General features: G+C 47.7%; 2 protein-coding genes across 9 annotated transcripts in view; one reads left to right on the forward strand and one right to left on the reverse strand.

The window, feature by feature from the left end:
• The window catches only part of Rfx2 (regulatory factor X2), a 121,046-nt gene that overhangs the window by 69,268 nt on the left and 38,000 nt on the right, over positions 1-13,778 (reverse strand). The window contains exon 1 of one of the 8 annotated variants that reach the window (XM_013065956.3): positions 10,157-10,333. The exons of 4 other annotated variants lie outside the window; for them this stretch is intronic. The gene's annotated coding sequence lies outside the window, so the exon portion shown is untranslated. Of the gene's footprint in view, positions 1-10,156; positions 10,334-13,778 lie in introns of those variants that run through there. 3 more of the 8 variants (XM_021245283.2, XM_087201331.1, XM_087201330.1) reach the window with 3 other exon arrangements.
• The window catches only part of LOC101713217 (long-chain-fatty-acid--CoA ligase ACSBG2), a 42,093-nt gene continuing 31,248 nt past the window's right edge, over positions 2,934-13,778 (forward strand). The window contains 3 exon segments of the mRNA XM_087201423.1: positions 2,934-2,940; positions 3,563-3,616; positions 9,704-10,221. Coding sequence (XP_087057549.1) covers positions 2,934-2,940; positions 3,563-3,616; positions 9,704-10,221 — 579 coding nt within the window.

Consider the following 13,778-nt stretch of genomic DNA (forward strand, 5'->3'; position numbering starts at 1 on the left):
TCCAAATTCATTCCTTGAAGCAAGTGTTACTTTGATTCCAAAACCAGGGAAAGGCCCAACCCAAAAAGAGAACTACAGACCAATCTCCCTAATGAACATAGATGCAAAAGTCCTCAACAAGATACTGGCAAACAGAATACAGAGGGTCATCAAGAAGATCATATACCCTGACCAAGTCGGATTTATCCCAGGGATGCAAGGATGGTTCAATGTTCATAAATCAATAAACGTAGTACACTATATTAACAGAGTCAAGGACAAAAACCATAAGATCATCTCAATAGATGCAGAAAAGGCATTCGACAAAATCCAACAACCACTCATGATAAAAAACGCTACAGAAAACTGGAATAGAAGGTCTTTATCTCAACCTGATTAAGGCTATCTATGAAAAACCAATAGCCAGCATCATACTAAATGGTCAAAAACTGAAGACTTTCACACTAAAATCAGGAACAAGACAAGGATGCCCACTATCATGACTCCTGTTCAATATAGTTCTGGAAACATTAGCCACAGCAATTGGAAAAGAGAAAGAAATACAAGGAATAAAGATAGGAAAGGAAGAAGTTAAATTGTCATTATTTGCTCACAATATGATACTCTACATAGAAGACCCAAAAAATTTGGCCAAAAGATTTCTAGACTTAATTGACAGATTCAGTAGAGTAGCTGGATACAAGGTCAACACTCAAAAAACAATAGCCTTCTTATACACAAATAACAGATTCACTGAGAGAGAAATAATTAGGGAAACAATTCCTTTTACAATAGCATCTAAAAGAATGAAATATCTAGGATCAACCTAACAAAGGAAGCAAGAGAACTCTACACTGAAAACTACAGCTCTCTGAAAAAAGGAGATCGAAGAGGATATAAGAAAATGGAAAGACATCCCTTGTTCCTGGGTAGGAAGAACCAATATAGTGAAAATGGCCATACTTCCAAAACTACTATATAGATTTAATGCAATGCCGATTGAAATTCCAACAATATACTTCACAGAACTAGAGAAAACAATCCAAAAATTCATTTGGACTCAGAAGAAACCTAGAATAGCAAAAGCAATTCAAACAGAGACATGGCTGGGGGTATCACAATCCCCAACTTGAAACTATACTACAAAGCTACTGTGATAAAAACAGCATGGTACTGGCAAAGAAACAGACCTGAGGATCAATGGAATAGATTAGAAGATGCAGAAACAACTCCAGACATACTCAGCCACCTCATCTTTGACAAAGGAGCCAACCACCCTCATTGGAGGAAAGATAGCCTATTTAATAAATGGTGTTGGAAAAACTGGATTTCAACCTGCCAAAGATTAAAACTAGACCCATACCTATCACCATGCACTAAACTAAGATCAAAGTGGATTAAGGATCTAAATATTAAGACAGGAACACTAAACTTGCTGGAAAATAAGTTAGGTGCAACTCTTGAAGACATTGGCATAGGAAAAGACTTTATCAACAAAACCTCAGTAGCACGGGAACTAGCACAAAGAATCAACAACTGGGATCTCATGTTATTAAAAAGCTCCTAGGGCCGGGGATTTAGCTCAGTGGTTTTGCCGTCTGCTGCGCAAGTGTGCAAGGACTGGAGTTTGATCCCCGGTACCAAAAGAAAAAAAAGAAAAAAGCTTCTGCACTGCAAGAGAAACCACCAGCAGAGCTAAGAGACAACCTACAATGTAGGAAAAAATTTTTAGCAGCTGTACCTCAGACAAAGGACTACTATCTAGAATATATAAAGAACTGAAAAAAATCATACCCCCCAAATTCAAAGACCCAATTCAAAAACGGGCAACTGAAATGAACAGACATTTCTTCAGACAAAGAAGTAAAAGCAGCAAATAAATATATGAAAAAATGTTCAACATCACTGGTCATTCGAGAAATGCAGATGAAAACAGCACTGAGATTCCACCTCACCCCAGAAAGAATGGCTGCTATCAAGAAATCATCCAATAACAAATGCTGGTGGGGGTGCGGGGAGAAAGGAACCCTTCTCCATTGTTGGTGGGAGTGCAGACTGGTGCAACCACTGTGGAAATCAGTATGGAGATACCTCAAAGACCTAGGGCTAGAGGTCCCATTTGACCCAGCTATTCCCCTGCTGGGTATCTTCCCCAAATAATTTAAAGAATCATACCACAGCGATATATGTGCACCTATGTTTATAGCGGCACAGTTTGTAATAGCTAAAGCTTGGAAACAGCCCAGGTGCCCATCAACTGGAAAATGGATAAAGATGTGTTTTTTTATAAAATGGAGTACTACTCAGCCATAAAGAATGAGAAACTAGAGACATTTATAGCTAAATGGATGCATATTGAGGCCATCCTCTTAAGTGAAATAAATAGGAGACACATGTGTAAATACCGAATACTTTCTCTAGTGTGAGAAAGTGACAGTGTAATTAAGGAGTAAAAGGATTAAAATGAATAACTGACAGTTTGAAATAGGAAGAAAAGGTCCAACGGGGGAGGGGTGGGGGGAGGGGAAGGGGAAAGGAAAAATTATGAGAAAAGAAAAAAAATGGAAACGAAATCTATGTATATATATATAGGGAAGGGTGGAGGAGGTGAAGGGTGCACAGGTAATGGGGAAAAGATAAAAAATTTAATTAAAAAAAAAAACAATTTTACTTCCAAAAGTGAGCCCAGGCTTCAGGGGCTGAGAGCCATAGTTCACCATCGCCTGCGAGGGAGACCGGGGCCCTTCCAGCTCTGTCCCCAGGCCCCTGCCCCAGCCTCGCCTCCTTGGCACCCAGCCCCTGCAGACACAGCGGCCTCCTCCTTAGGGTCCCCACTGTGCCCGCAGAGACAACTGGCACAGCCCCCGCTGGGCACCATCTCCTCCTGGATGGTCTTACATCTCCATCCTCATAGGTGGTGCTTGGCTCACAAGCAATGAATGAACAAACGTATGATGACTGGTGAGCAGATGACCCAGCAAACACTGCACACCATGACCTGATTCCCATAGCAGAGGCGATAGCTATGGATGATCTCACTTATACGTGGACCAGCACCCAGACTCTTCCCCGGGATCCCTGAACCCTGGAGCTGCCCTCCCTTTGCTCACCAAGCATCGGCCCCACTGCCCCTGTTCTCTGTCCCAGCCAGGCCTGAAGGATTCCCCCTACCCCACCCCAGGCCCTTTGCACCTGCTACCCCTGCCCGTGCTCCTCCCTCTGAACTCCACACACTGGAGGCCTAGTCAGCATCCCATAGTCCTGTTTTGTGGCCTCTACCATGCAAGTTTTGGCTGAGTTTGTATCTGCAAAGTCTCTTATTACGAAGGACCCTTCTGTCCTCAACACACACTCACACTCAAAATAACCAGAGATTGTTAGAGAAACAGGCTCTCTGTACAGGGCATATCTGGGCTTCATTCATAATAAACGGCATCTAACCGCTCTGCTGAGCCATTACATGTGCATTCTACATATGTTTAATGGCTTTATGGCTTTTTTCCATTTTAAGACATGCAGGACGGCAGGTGCCAAGTGATTCACGACATCCGAAATGCTCTGGCCTTGTGACTCATCCTTGCAGGTAGCGGCAAGTCTCAGAATCACACCATTAACAGCAAGGGGAAGGGACTGCCAGGTGGGCGAGGCCAGAGCCTGTAGGCCTGAGAGACCTCATGAGCAAGAGGCAACTTGGAGAGGACAGGGCGGAGGGGCTCAGACCCGAGCATGGGTTCTGCACTTCCTGCCAGGTCCCTGTGTCCACGCGGCTCACTTCCGGGCACTGGGAGCAAAAGAGGTGATAACAGACAGGAAGCCAGGCCTGACCCACTGCCTGCAGCTCTCCACAGGGCCAGGGCCCGGGTCAGCTGGGCCCCTCCGCAGCCGCCTGGCACAAGTGCATGCGCTGTGTTTGTTTTTCTGCTCGTGTGGAGCACTTGCAATTGCAAAGTGACGTATTTGTACCACTGAATTTCTAAATTAATTCAAGAGCCTTTCCTTCCCTAAAGCAGAGGCTGAAGCAGGAGAATTGCAAGTCTGAGTCCCACCTGGACAATTTAGCGAGAGCCTGTCTCAAAATAAAAAAATAAAAAAGGCCTAGGGATGTAGCTCAGTGCAAATGCCCTGTTTTAAATCCCCAGTACTGCTAATAATAATAAAAACAGTAATATTAATAATAATAACAAATGTTATGGCTCGTGTCTACATGTCCCCCCAGTGCCTCATGCAGTCATAGGTGGGGCTTTTTCAGAGGTGGCTGGGTCTACAGTGTGTGCTGCTGGGATTGATTCATGGTGCAATGCTAGGCTCAAGGGCACTAGGATTAAGGGTGTGAGTGCCACCTGTTCTGATTAGCCTGGAGAAGATAAAAGGGGTAGAAAGAGCTGCGATCATCCCTTTGCTACCTTCTGCCCACCATGAACTGTTTCTCTTTTGCCGTGCCACCCTGCCCCGGCGGCAGCCGACTATGGACTGAACCTCTCTCTATGAACTGTGAGCTAAAATAAACCTTTCCTCCTTCAACTTTGGCTATCAGGTATTTTGTCTCAGCAATGAGAAAAATAACTAAGACAATAGCATTTAGTCTTTGCTGAGCACTTACTAAGTGACAAGCCCCATGCTAAATAATAGAAGTTATTTTGAGCAGGGCAACTGTACCAGCTGTTACTATGGATGTCACAGATGCCAACAGGTTAATGAAACGGAGCTTCCTCCCCTCACCAAGTTGAAACTCTACAGAGGAGTTAGCGTTAATAAAATGAGTGCATATAATCCACAGGGCACTCTGTACTGATAAAACACCAAGGAGACAAAGGCCACGGGGAAAGAGGCTCAGTGTGGTGTGCTCTCATTTCCCAGTAGGTGGCCTGGTGACAGTGGAGAAAAGGCTTGAAGAAAGGGAAGGCGTGGGGCCCCCAAAAGCCTGGACAAAGACTCTGCAAGTCAGGACTTCCAGGAGGCCAGCAGGGTTCAAGTGCAGGCAGCCCAGGGAGGTCACAGATGACCTTGGACTCAGGATTAATAGGACCCCCATGAACAGCCTCCAACCGGCTGCTGGGGAGGATGGTGACACGAGCCACTGCTGGAAGGACAATGACAGCTTGGACTGGGGGCTGGCAGTGGAGGTGGCGAACTGTGCTAACATGAGGGCAGCAGGATTTGCTGATGGCTTGGGAGAAAGGGAGGGGTCAAGGTCAACTCCAAGGTTTTGGCCTGAGCAACCTGGACAAATAAGTTGATATTTACCAAGGTGAGGGGTGGGGCCTGGGAGGAGCAGATTTTGGGAGACTGTGGCAAGCTTAGATCTAGAGTACCAAGCAGAACCACCTAGATGTTCCTTGCAGGCAGGTGGACAGACTTTTGCGACTAGAAGATTTCAGAATCCTAAGTCAGAGCCTCCCAGGCCCAGATTTCCTGCAGAACCTCTAGTGGGCTCTCCTTGGCTCTTCTCCCACAACTCCTTTAGCCACTCCTTCATCTACACACGTCTTAATTCTGCTCTTCCTCTTGTAAAGTTCTCTCTCTGTTTTTTTCCTATAAGAGTTGTTTTGCTGATCTTGGGACTTGCAAGAAGCACATAAATAGTTTTTAGTTTCTAGTCTAATTCTGAACACACATCATCCATCCATCCACCCACTCATCCATCCACCCACGCATCTACCCATCCACCCACCCATCCATCCATCCATCCACACATCCATCAATCCACCTGCCTACCTCAACCATCCATCCATCCATCCATCCATCCATCCATCCATCCAACAGATTAAGTACATATCTTATGCCAGGCATATGTCTAAGAGCACATAGCCTGCAGAAGAGCTAACTGCACTGCAGAATCCAGAAAATAATACACAAGTCATGAGAAACTAAAAGTGCAAATGGGACCAAAATGTATAATAGATAAGGGCCAGGGTTAGCTCAGTGGCTCTGCACCTGCCTGGCAAGCGCAAGGTCCTGAGTTCAATCCCTGGTACCAAAAAACTTAATTCCAAAGTCTATAATAGATAACATGAAATAGGAACCAAAGGTTCAAAGGGGAAGGGGAAGTAGAAGAGGTGGGGGAAAGGAAAGAAGGGAAAGAAAAAATGAGAAAAGAAGGAAAAAATGGAAACAAAGCTTTTGTAAATAGGGAAGGGTGGAAGAGTGGAAGGGAGGGAAGGGGAAGGGGAAAAAGCAAGAACCAAGATAAATCATGTCCAGGTACAAATTCCCAATGATGAATGTGATCATAATGTACCTAAAATGTACCAATAAAGTAAATAATAAAAAAATACACAAGCCTACAATCCCTCCTAACAATACCAAAATCCAGGAAATCTTCAACAGTGGAATTTTTTTTAAAATTTGGTACAGATTCATTTGGCAACAAAACCTGACCTGAACAGATCTGAGGTTGCTTACCATCCTTCTCTACTCTGGTTCATGGGGGTATTTAGATAATTCGGAACAGGAGTATGGATGAGTCTACTGGGGTGCCCACACCTGGAACATCAGGATGGGATGCAGACTTGTACTTTCAGCTCCTCCAGTTTGCTGAGGGGCCTGACAAGTGAGATGGCCTCTCTGGGGGCTTCCCTTGGCTTTTCAGAAAGCTTTAGAAAGTTTCATATTTAGCTGAGTGTCTTAGTTACTTTTCTCCTTGCTCAGGCAAAATACTCAACACCCAAAGTTAAAAGGGGAAAGGTTTATTATTTAGCCCACAGTTCATAGAGGTTTCAGTCCATAGTCAGGTGGCTCCAAGGCAGGGTGACAGAGGGGAAACAGTTCATGGTGGGCAGAAGGCAGCAAAGCAACCAAAGGACAACACAAGTCTTTCTGTCCCTGTATCCAGGCTACCGGGATTAGGGCAGTGCCAAACCAATCAGTGTACTGATTTGGTAAGCACCCATCCTTAATTCTAGCATTGCACCATGAATTGATCACATTCTCTAGATCTAGGCACTTCTGAAGAAGTCCCACCTATGACTGCATGAGGTTTTGGGGGGAGATCTAGACACAAGTCATAACAGGTGGCCATGGTGGTGCACACCTGTATTCCCAGCACACTGGGAGGCTGAGGCAGGAGGATTGCAAGTTTGAGGCAGCCTGGGCAACTCAGTGCCTTAGCAAGACTCTGTCTCAAAATTTAAAAAGGGGGGGCTGGAGATTTAGCTCAGTGGTTCCACTGCCTGCCTCACAAGTGCAAGGTCCTGAGTTCGATCCCCACTACCAAATAATAATAATAATAAATAAAATAAAATAAAATAAAAAACAAAGAAGGCCGGGGATGGAGCTCAGTGCAAAGGCACTGGTTTCCATCCCCAGTGCAACCCCCCCCCCCGTTTCATAATTTACAAATAATGTACGCGTGGGCATGCATTTTTAAGTAAGTAGTTGGACTAAGGATGTAGCTCAATGGTGAGCACCTGCCTAGCATATGCTATGGCCTGGGTTCCAACCCTAGTACCACCACCACCAAAACCCAAACAAAAAAACCACCTCCTAAATAAGCAGGCAACCTTTACTTAATTAAAAAAAAAAAAAAAGAAAGAAAAACAAATATAAGATCCTCCCAGCCCTAGAATTTTGCAAGCAAAACAATCACCAATTACTATAAAACTCACAAGTGGATTCAAACTTTTGACTTGATTATAATCTTAAAGTTAATTAAAATCAAAGGAAATGAATAATACTATTCATTTAACCTGAAGATGAAACTTAAAATTAGATCTTAGCTGAGGCCTAGAATAAACAGTTCCCCAGAACGGGCATTTCTGTTGCAGTCCAGCCTCTCAGCATCCGAGTCAGCAGCACTGTTAACAGATGAAAAAAAGCGAGTCTGCACGCTGTCAGAGTCCCGTGTGCTGTCACCCAAGAAGCAAGCGTCGCCCATCGCGGGGGGGGGGGGCGGGGGGGGGCGGCTGTGCCTCTCAGATTCGGGTTCACAGGGACGCAACACAATGGTGAAGTCACTTGGGATTGTTTTTGTGCAGGCACAATTTTTTAGCTCACTCAAAACCCAAACCTGCTGCAACATACAGGACCCCCCAAACCCGGCAGCTTTGCCAGCCCATAACTCCCGTTGCAGTTTGGCCAGGCCGGAAGCTAACCAGGCCAGGGCTGAAGGAAATCAAATTCATTTCCTTAGGGCTCTGACCACAGCCCTCGCCTTCCAGCCCAGGTAGATAAGTAGCCATTTCCAAGCTTGTTTTAAAACCACTCAAGTCCTGTCACCCAGAAGGGGAAGGGCCCTGATTGGCACCGGAATAAAATACTGCTCAGAGAAACGAAAAGATCAAAACATAAACAGATAGAGAAAAACATCCTGACCGACCATACATACAGGAAAAAAGGCTTCACTGATGGGGTTTTCTCTATTTCACATTTGCCATAGATATATATAGATATGGTACATGCATTCTTATTATTTATATTATTGTTGTTGTTGTTGTACTGGGGATGCAGCCCAGGATCTTCACACTGAACTCCATCTCCAGCCCATATTTATTTTTTATTTTGAGACAGGGTCTCGATAAGTTAAGATGCTGGGGGCTGGGCTTGAACTTGGGATCCTCCTGCCTCAGCCTCCCAGAGTGCTGAGATGACAGTGTCCACCACCCAAGCCTGGCCCGTTATTCTATTATTATTGTTATTATTATTATCTTGTAGAAGAAGTCCTCGCTGAAACAGTAAATCTTTTGTAAGCACAGGACTGACGACCGGAAAGGGAGAAACCGCATCAAACCCGAGCCCAGCCGACCGTTTATCGCACCAGGCACAGCGTCTGGGAGAGTCGAATCAAAAACACCCCCAAAAGGGGTCGAGCTCGCCAGCAGGGGTAAGCAGAGGCTCCCGACACCCGCAGCCTCCGGCCCGTCCCTTCCCCTCTCCGGGCCGGACCAGGAGGTTAAAATAAGAAGGCGACGCCCCCGCCCCGCCCCACCTCCAGCACCCGAGTGGCCCGGGCAGCTGGAGCCTGGGGCCCTGGAAATAGCGAGGGGCTCAGGAACCCAACTACCCCAGCAGAGCGGCGTGAAAAAGCGGAAGCAGCGGCCGACCCCGGGTTGAGGCAGGGGAGAGAGGGAGCGTTTGGGGCGAGGCTAGGGTCAGCTCGGGAGAAAACGCGCCCGCAGCGTGGGCTCTTCGACAACACCAGTAAAACTCAGGTTTTAAAAAAAGTCTTAAAAAACCTTTGGCGAAACTTTTCTCGCTCGCTCCTAGCTCGGTCCCAACAGGGGGAGCTGCAAGCGCGAAGAGACTTTCTGGGGCCCGGGATCCCCCAAGCCAGGGATGGGGGCAGACGCGAGAAGGGGACTAAGGAGATGAGAGACGGTTCCCCGGGAAGGCCGAGAAGTTTGGGGCGAAAAGGGGAGAAGGGACAGAGGGTGTCTCCCCAGGAGAAATGCACCCACGTTTTGGTCAGAGGGAAAGGGTTTAAAGAGCGCCCTCAAATTCAATGTCGGGGGGCAAAAGGGGTCCCCGGGACACCCCACATCCAGGAATTTGGGATGAACTAAAAGGGTTACCGAGAGGCCCCCATGGAGTTTGAGACTAAAAGTGGGAGGAAGGACCCGGGGGCCCCGATTTCGGAAATCTGGGGCGTTAAAGAGAGGCGAACTCTCCCGAGTCAGGAATTTGGGGGCTAAAAGGGCTCAGGGGCCCCCAATTCGGGGCGATTCAGGGTGAGAGTAAGAGAGGGGTCCCAGGGCGCCCCCAAATCAGGGACTTGCGAGATAAAAGTGAGAAAAGTCCGTGGGAATCCTCAGTTCAGGAACTTGGGGGGTAAAAGCAAGAGATAGGTCCCCGGGAGCCCCCAATTCCGGAAGCGGCAAGGCAAATAAGAGGGGGGTCCCGAGGCACCCCCAAATCACGGATTCGGTAAGTAAAAACCACCCGAGGCCTCCACTCCAGGACCCTGAGGAGCAGAGGGTCCCCGGCGCCCCCAATTCGGCGAGTCGGACTCAGGCGCGGAGCGGGGTCCCTGGCGCCCCCACTCAGGAAAGTTTTCTCAGAAGTAAGGAGCCGGGGCCCCCGGTCCGCAGCGCGGGCGGAGCAGAGGGCGGTGTCGCCGAGGTCCCCAAACTCCGGCGCGTGCGCGGGACCCGGGGTCCCGACTTCGGGGCGCTCGGCGGGGTCCGCGCCCCAGCTCGGCCCCGCATACCCCGCCACCCCGGCCCCGGGCGGTCGCATCGGTCACCTGGAGTTCGGCCGGGAGTTCGCGGCGGCTCCCGCGGCGGCTGCGCTGCGTGCTGCTCGGCGTTGGTAAGTAACAGTCTCCACGGCTACAGTCTCTATGGCGGCGCCGCGGCCCCGCCGCTCCTCGCCGGCTCCCGCCGCCGCCGCCGCCGCCCGCCCTCCCGCCCTGCGGCGAAGACGGGGCGGGGCGTTGTGCCCGGCAACGGTTACTAGGTCCACGCCCCACCCCCTCCAACGTCCCCGCCTCCAACAGGCGCGAGGAGGGCGGGGCGCGAGGCGCCACTGCGTTCCATTGGTTTCAGGTGGGGCCTGTTAGAGGGGGCGTTCCCTAATGAGGAAGAGGGCGAGACCCGGCCAATCGCCGTGCAGATGGGCGGGGCCGGGCGGGAGGCGCGCGAGGCTCCGAGGGTTGGTGAAGGGGAGGCGCTCGTCGGCCGGCCTGTTGGAGCGTCTGAACTGCAGTTTTTCAGGACTTGGGCACTCTGCTGTGTTCTTTCCACAGGCGGAGTACTCGATCTATAGACACAAAATGGCTAGAGGGTCAGCAAACTGGCCCGCTACCTCCTTTTTATGGCCCACAAGCTGAGAATTGTAGTTTTTACTTTATTGTTTTCTTTTCTTTGTAACTTGGTTAAAAAACAGCCTTCCCAGCACTCGGGAGGCTGAGGCAAAAGGATCGCTGCTAGTCCCAGGCCAATTTGGACTCAAAAAACAATTTTTTTGTGGCAAGTGAAAACTATAGGAAACTCCATTTTATTTTATTTTGTGTATCCGGTATTTTCAACTAGTTTAAAAGTTGGCCAACTGTGGCCTGTGGTCACATTCTGCCTGCCTGTGTTTAAATTGTTTTATTGGAGCACAGCCACCTACCTTCCTTGGTGGAGTAATGAAGAGTCCAGTAGCGGGACAGAGGCCTTGTGGCACAAGCAAAGCCTAAAATATTGACTGGCTCCTGGTCAAAAAAATATTTTGCTACACTTCCACTCTTCCTCAAGAGAGTAGGCTCAGCTACAAACTCTCTCAGAGCTTTTATTCGGGTGGGGGGGTCATTGGTCATAAACAGAATAAGAAAATGTATATAGTTATTTAGAAGAAGGGGCAGGAACGCGAGTCACCAGCTAGCGTAGGTCCTTGCTTTAGTAATAGTAAAGCAGTAGTATGAATTTACAGGCAAAAGTTTGAATGGGAAGATGACAGAAGATAGGAGTTGCTGAAGTAAAGACTGGAGGGGACATACTGATGAACAGAATCAGACTGGCCATGGTGGCGGACACCTGTAGTCTCAGCACTCCTGAGCCTGAGGCAGGAGGATCTCTGTGAGTCTGAGGGTAGCCTGAGTTACATAGAGAGACCCTGTCTCGCAAGGGAGGGGGCGTATCAGACTCGGTTGTTGGCAAAAGGAGATCAGTTTTGTGGGGAGCTGTGGTGCATCGGGGTCCAGTCAATCATGATCTCTGTCCTGATTTCGCAGCTCTGGAAGCACCCTTATGATCTGAGTGGAAGTGTCAGTCACATGAGGTGCTGCTGGGATCCAGGGTGACCACAGGCTTAGGGCAGTGGCAATTTCAGGGTGTAGCCAAGTGTCCTGTCAGTCTCTTTATCTTGGGGTCCTGAGTCTCCATAGGTAATGAGCAAAGCCAGGGAAACTTAGGGCTCATGAACCTCATTTTGCCAAGTTTTAGGCTGACATTTTCTGGATGGCTCATGTGCCTCTGTGCCAGATAGAGGAGCTGACTCAGAGTTTCACAAAATTGTTCTGCTTTTGGGGACTTGTAATCTATGTGTAGGCCCAAGTGAAGAGCTGTGGTTTTCAGCAAAAACCACCTCTCAAGTCCCTGACAGCCTCAGAAAAATACACAAATCATGCTTGTTTTGTTTTGTTTTTGTTTTGTGACAGGGTCTTGCTATGCCATTCAGGCCGGCCCCAGGCTGGCCTTGAACTCCTGGGGGTCCTCCTGCTTCAGCCTCCCAGAGGTCACAGATAACAGGTGTGCACCACCAAGTGCAGCTCAATGGGTGGCTTTTCAAGCATTTCTTGACCACAGTATATAGCAGGAAATACAGTTTACTCAGAGACAGTCTACACAAACACATCTATAATAAAACAAGGACTCTTACAGATAAAATTGTGCACAAGCAAAGGCAAAGTTTGGTTATCTTCCAACTGTATCCTTTCAGCAGTTGCTGTGATTTGGGGATGGTTCGAGTGTATCCCCTAAGAGTTCATGTGCTGGAAGCCTAGACCTCAGTATGGAAATGCTAGGAAGTGGTGAAATCTTTAAGAAGTGTAACCAGCCAGGCGTCATACTGCAGGCCTGTAATTCCAATGCTCTAGGAGACTGAGGCAGGAGGATCTCAAGTTTGAGCCCAGCCTGGACAACTTAGCAATTTAGTGAGACCCTGTCTCAAAATAAGAAAGAGCTAAGAATGTTGGTTAGTGGGAAGGCCCTGGGTTCGATCCCTAATACTGACAGAGAGAGAAGGAGACCCATAGCAACTTGATCTTGGATTTTCAGCCTCCATAACTCTGAGCAAAATAAACCTTTTTTATTTATAACTGTGCAACCTCACATATTTTGTTATAGTGCCAGAAAATAAACTAGTACAGACTAGTAAAACAGACTAGTACTCTTAATATTTTCCACTGGGCTCCATGTTTGTTTTTGGTGTTTGTTGTTTGTTTGTTTATTTGAGATAAGGTCTCACTACATAATTCTGACTGGGCTTGAACTCACTATGTAGCCCAGGCTGGCCTCAAACTCAAGGTAGTCCTCCTGGCTCAGCCTCCTGAGTGCTGCGATTATAGGTGCAGGCTACCACATCCAGCTGATATTCTAAATAAGCATCAGTCACCTTGAGTAGGGACCAAAACCTCCCTAGCCCATTCCTTCCTAAAAAAGTCTGTGTTTATTCCATGATTCCTTCCTGGAAAAGTCCTTGTTTGGTCCATATACACTTGCTATGTGACTTGCTTCCTCATTTGATCCACCCCCCCCTCTTTTTTTGGTACCGGGGATCAAACTCAGGTCCTTGCACTCGTGAGACAGGTGGCCGTTGATCCCCATTTAATCAATATCACCTAAGCAACTATACTTGTAATCTTATTGGTTGACTATAGTTTTGTTTTGTTTTGTTTTTGGTACTGGGGATCGAACTTGGGACCTTGTGCTTGCAAGGCAGGCATCAGAACCACTGAGCTAAATCCCCGCCCCCTGGTTGACTATAGTTTTGTTCCACCTTACACCTGCCTCACCTCTACAAAATTCCCTTGAGAAATGGGGCTCATGGCCAACCCACTTTCCGGGGCCCCTTCTGTCTCTCTTAGGCAGAAGCTGTCTGTCAATAAATTCTTCCTACTCTTAACCTCCATTGTTCCTAGAACTCATTCTTCAATTTTAGAGAACACGAACTCTGTGTGTCAGACATCCAGCAGGTTGGGAGTTATAATATTTCCCTATTTCCCTTATATCATTTGGAGGTCCATATATCATGCACCTCGTATCATTTTATGGTGATGGTCACAGACCACCATGGGTACAAGGGACTGATTGCTGTGCCCTTAAACTATCACTCATTAAAAGCATTGTTTGTGTTTTTTATTTTCCTCAGATAGGAACTTAAAG

This window comes from Heterocephalus glaber, unplaced genomic scaffold, assembly GCF_053883595.1.
Source record: "Heterocephalus glaber isolate CG9 unplaced genomic scaffold, H.glaber_assembly_v1.0 deba00001760, whole genome shotgun sequence".
In the NCBI taxonomy this organism is placed as follows: Eukaryota; Metazoa; Chordata; class Mammalia; order Rodentia; family Bathyergidae; genus Heterocephalus; species Heterocephalus glaber.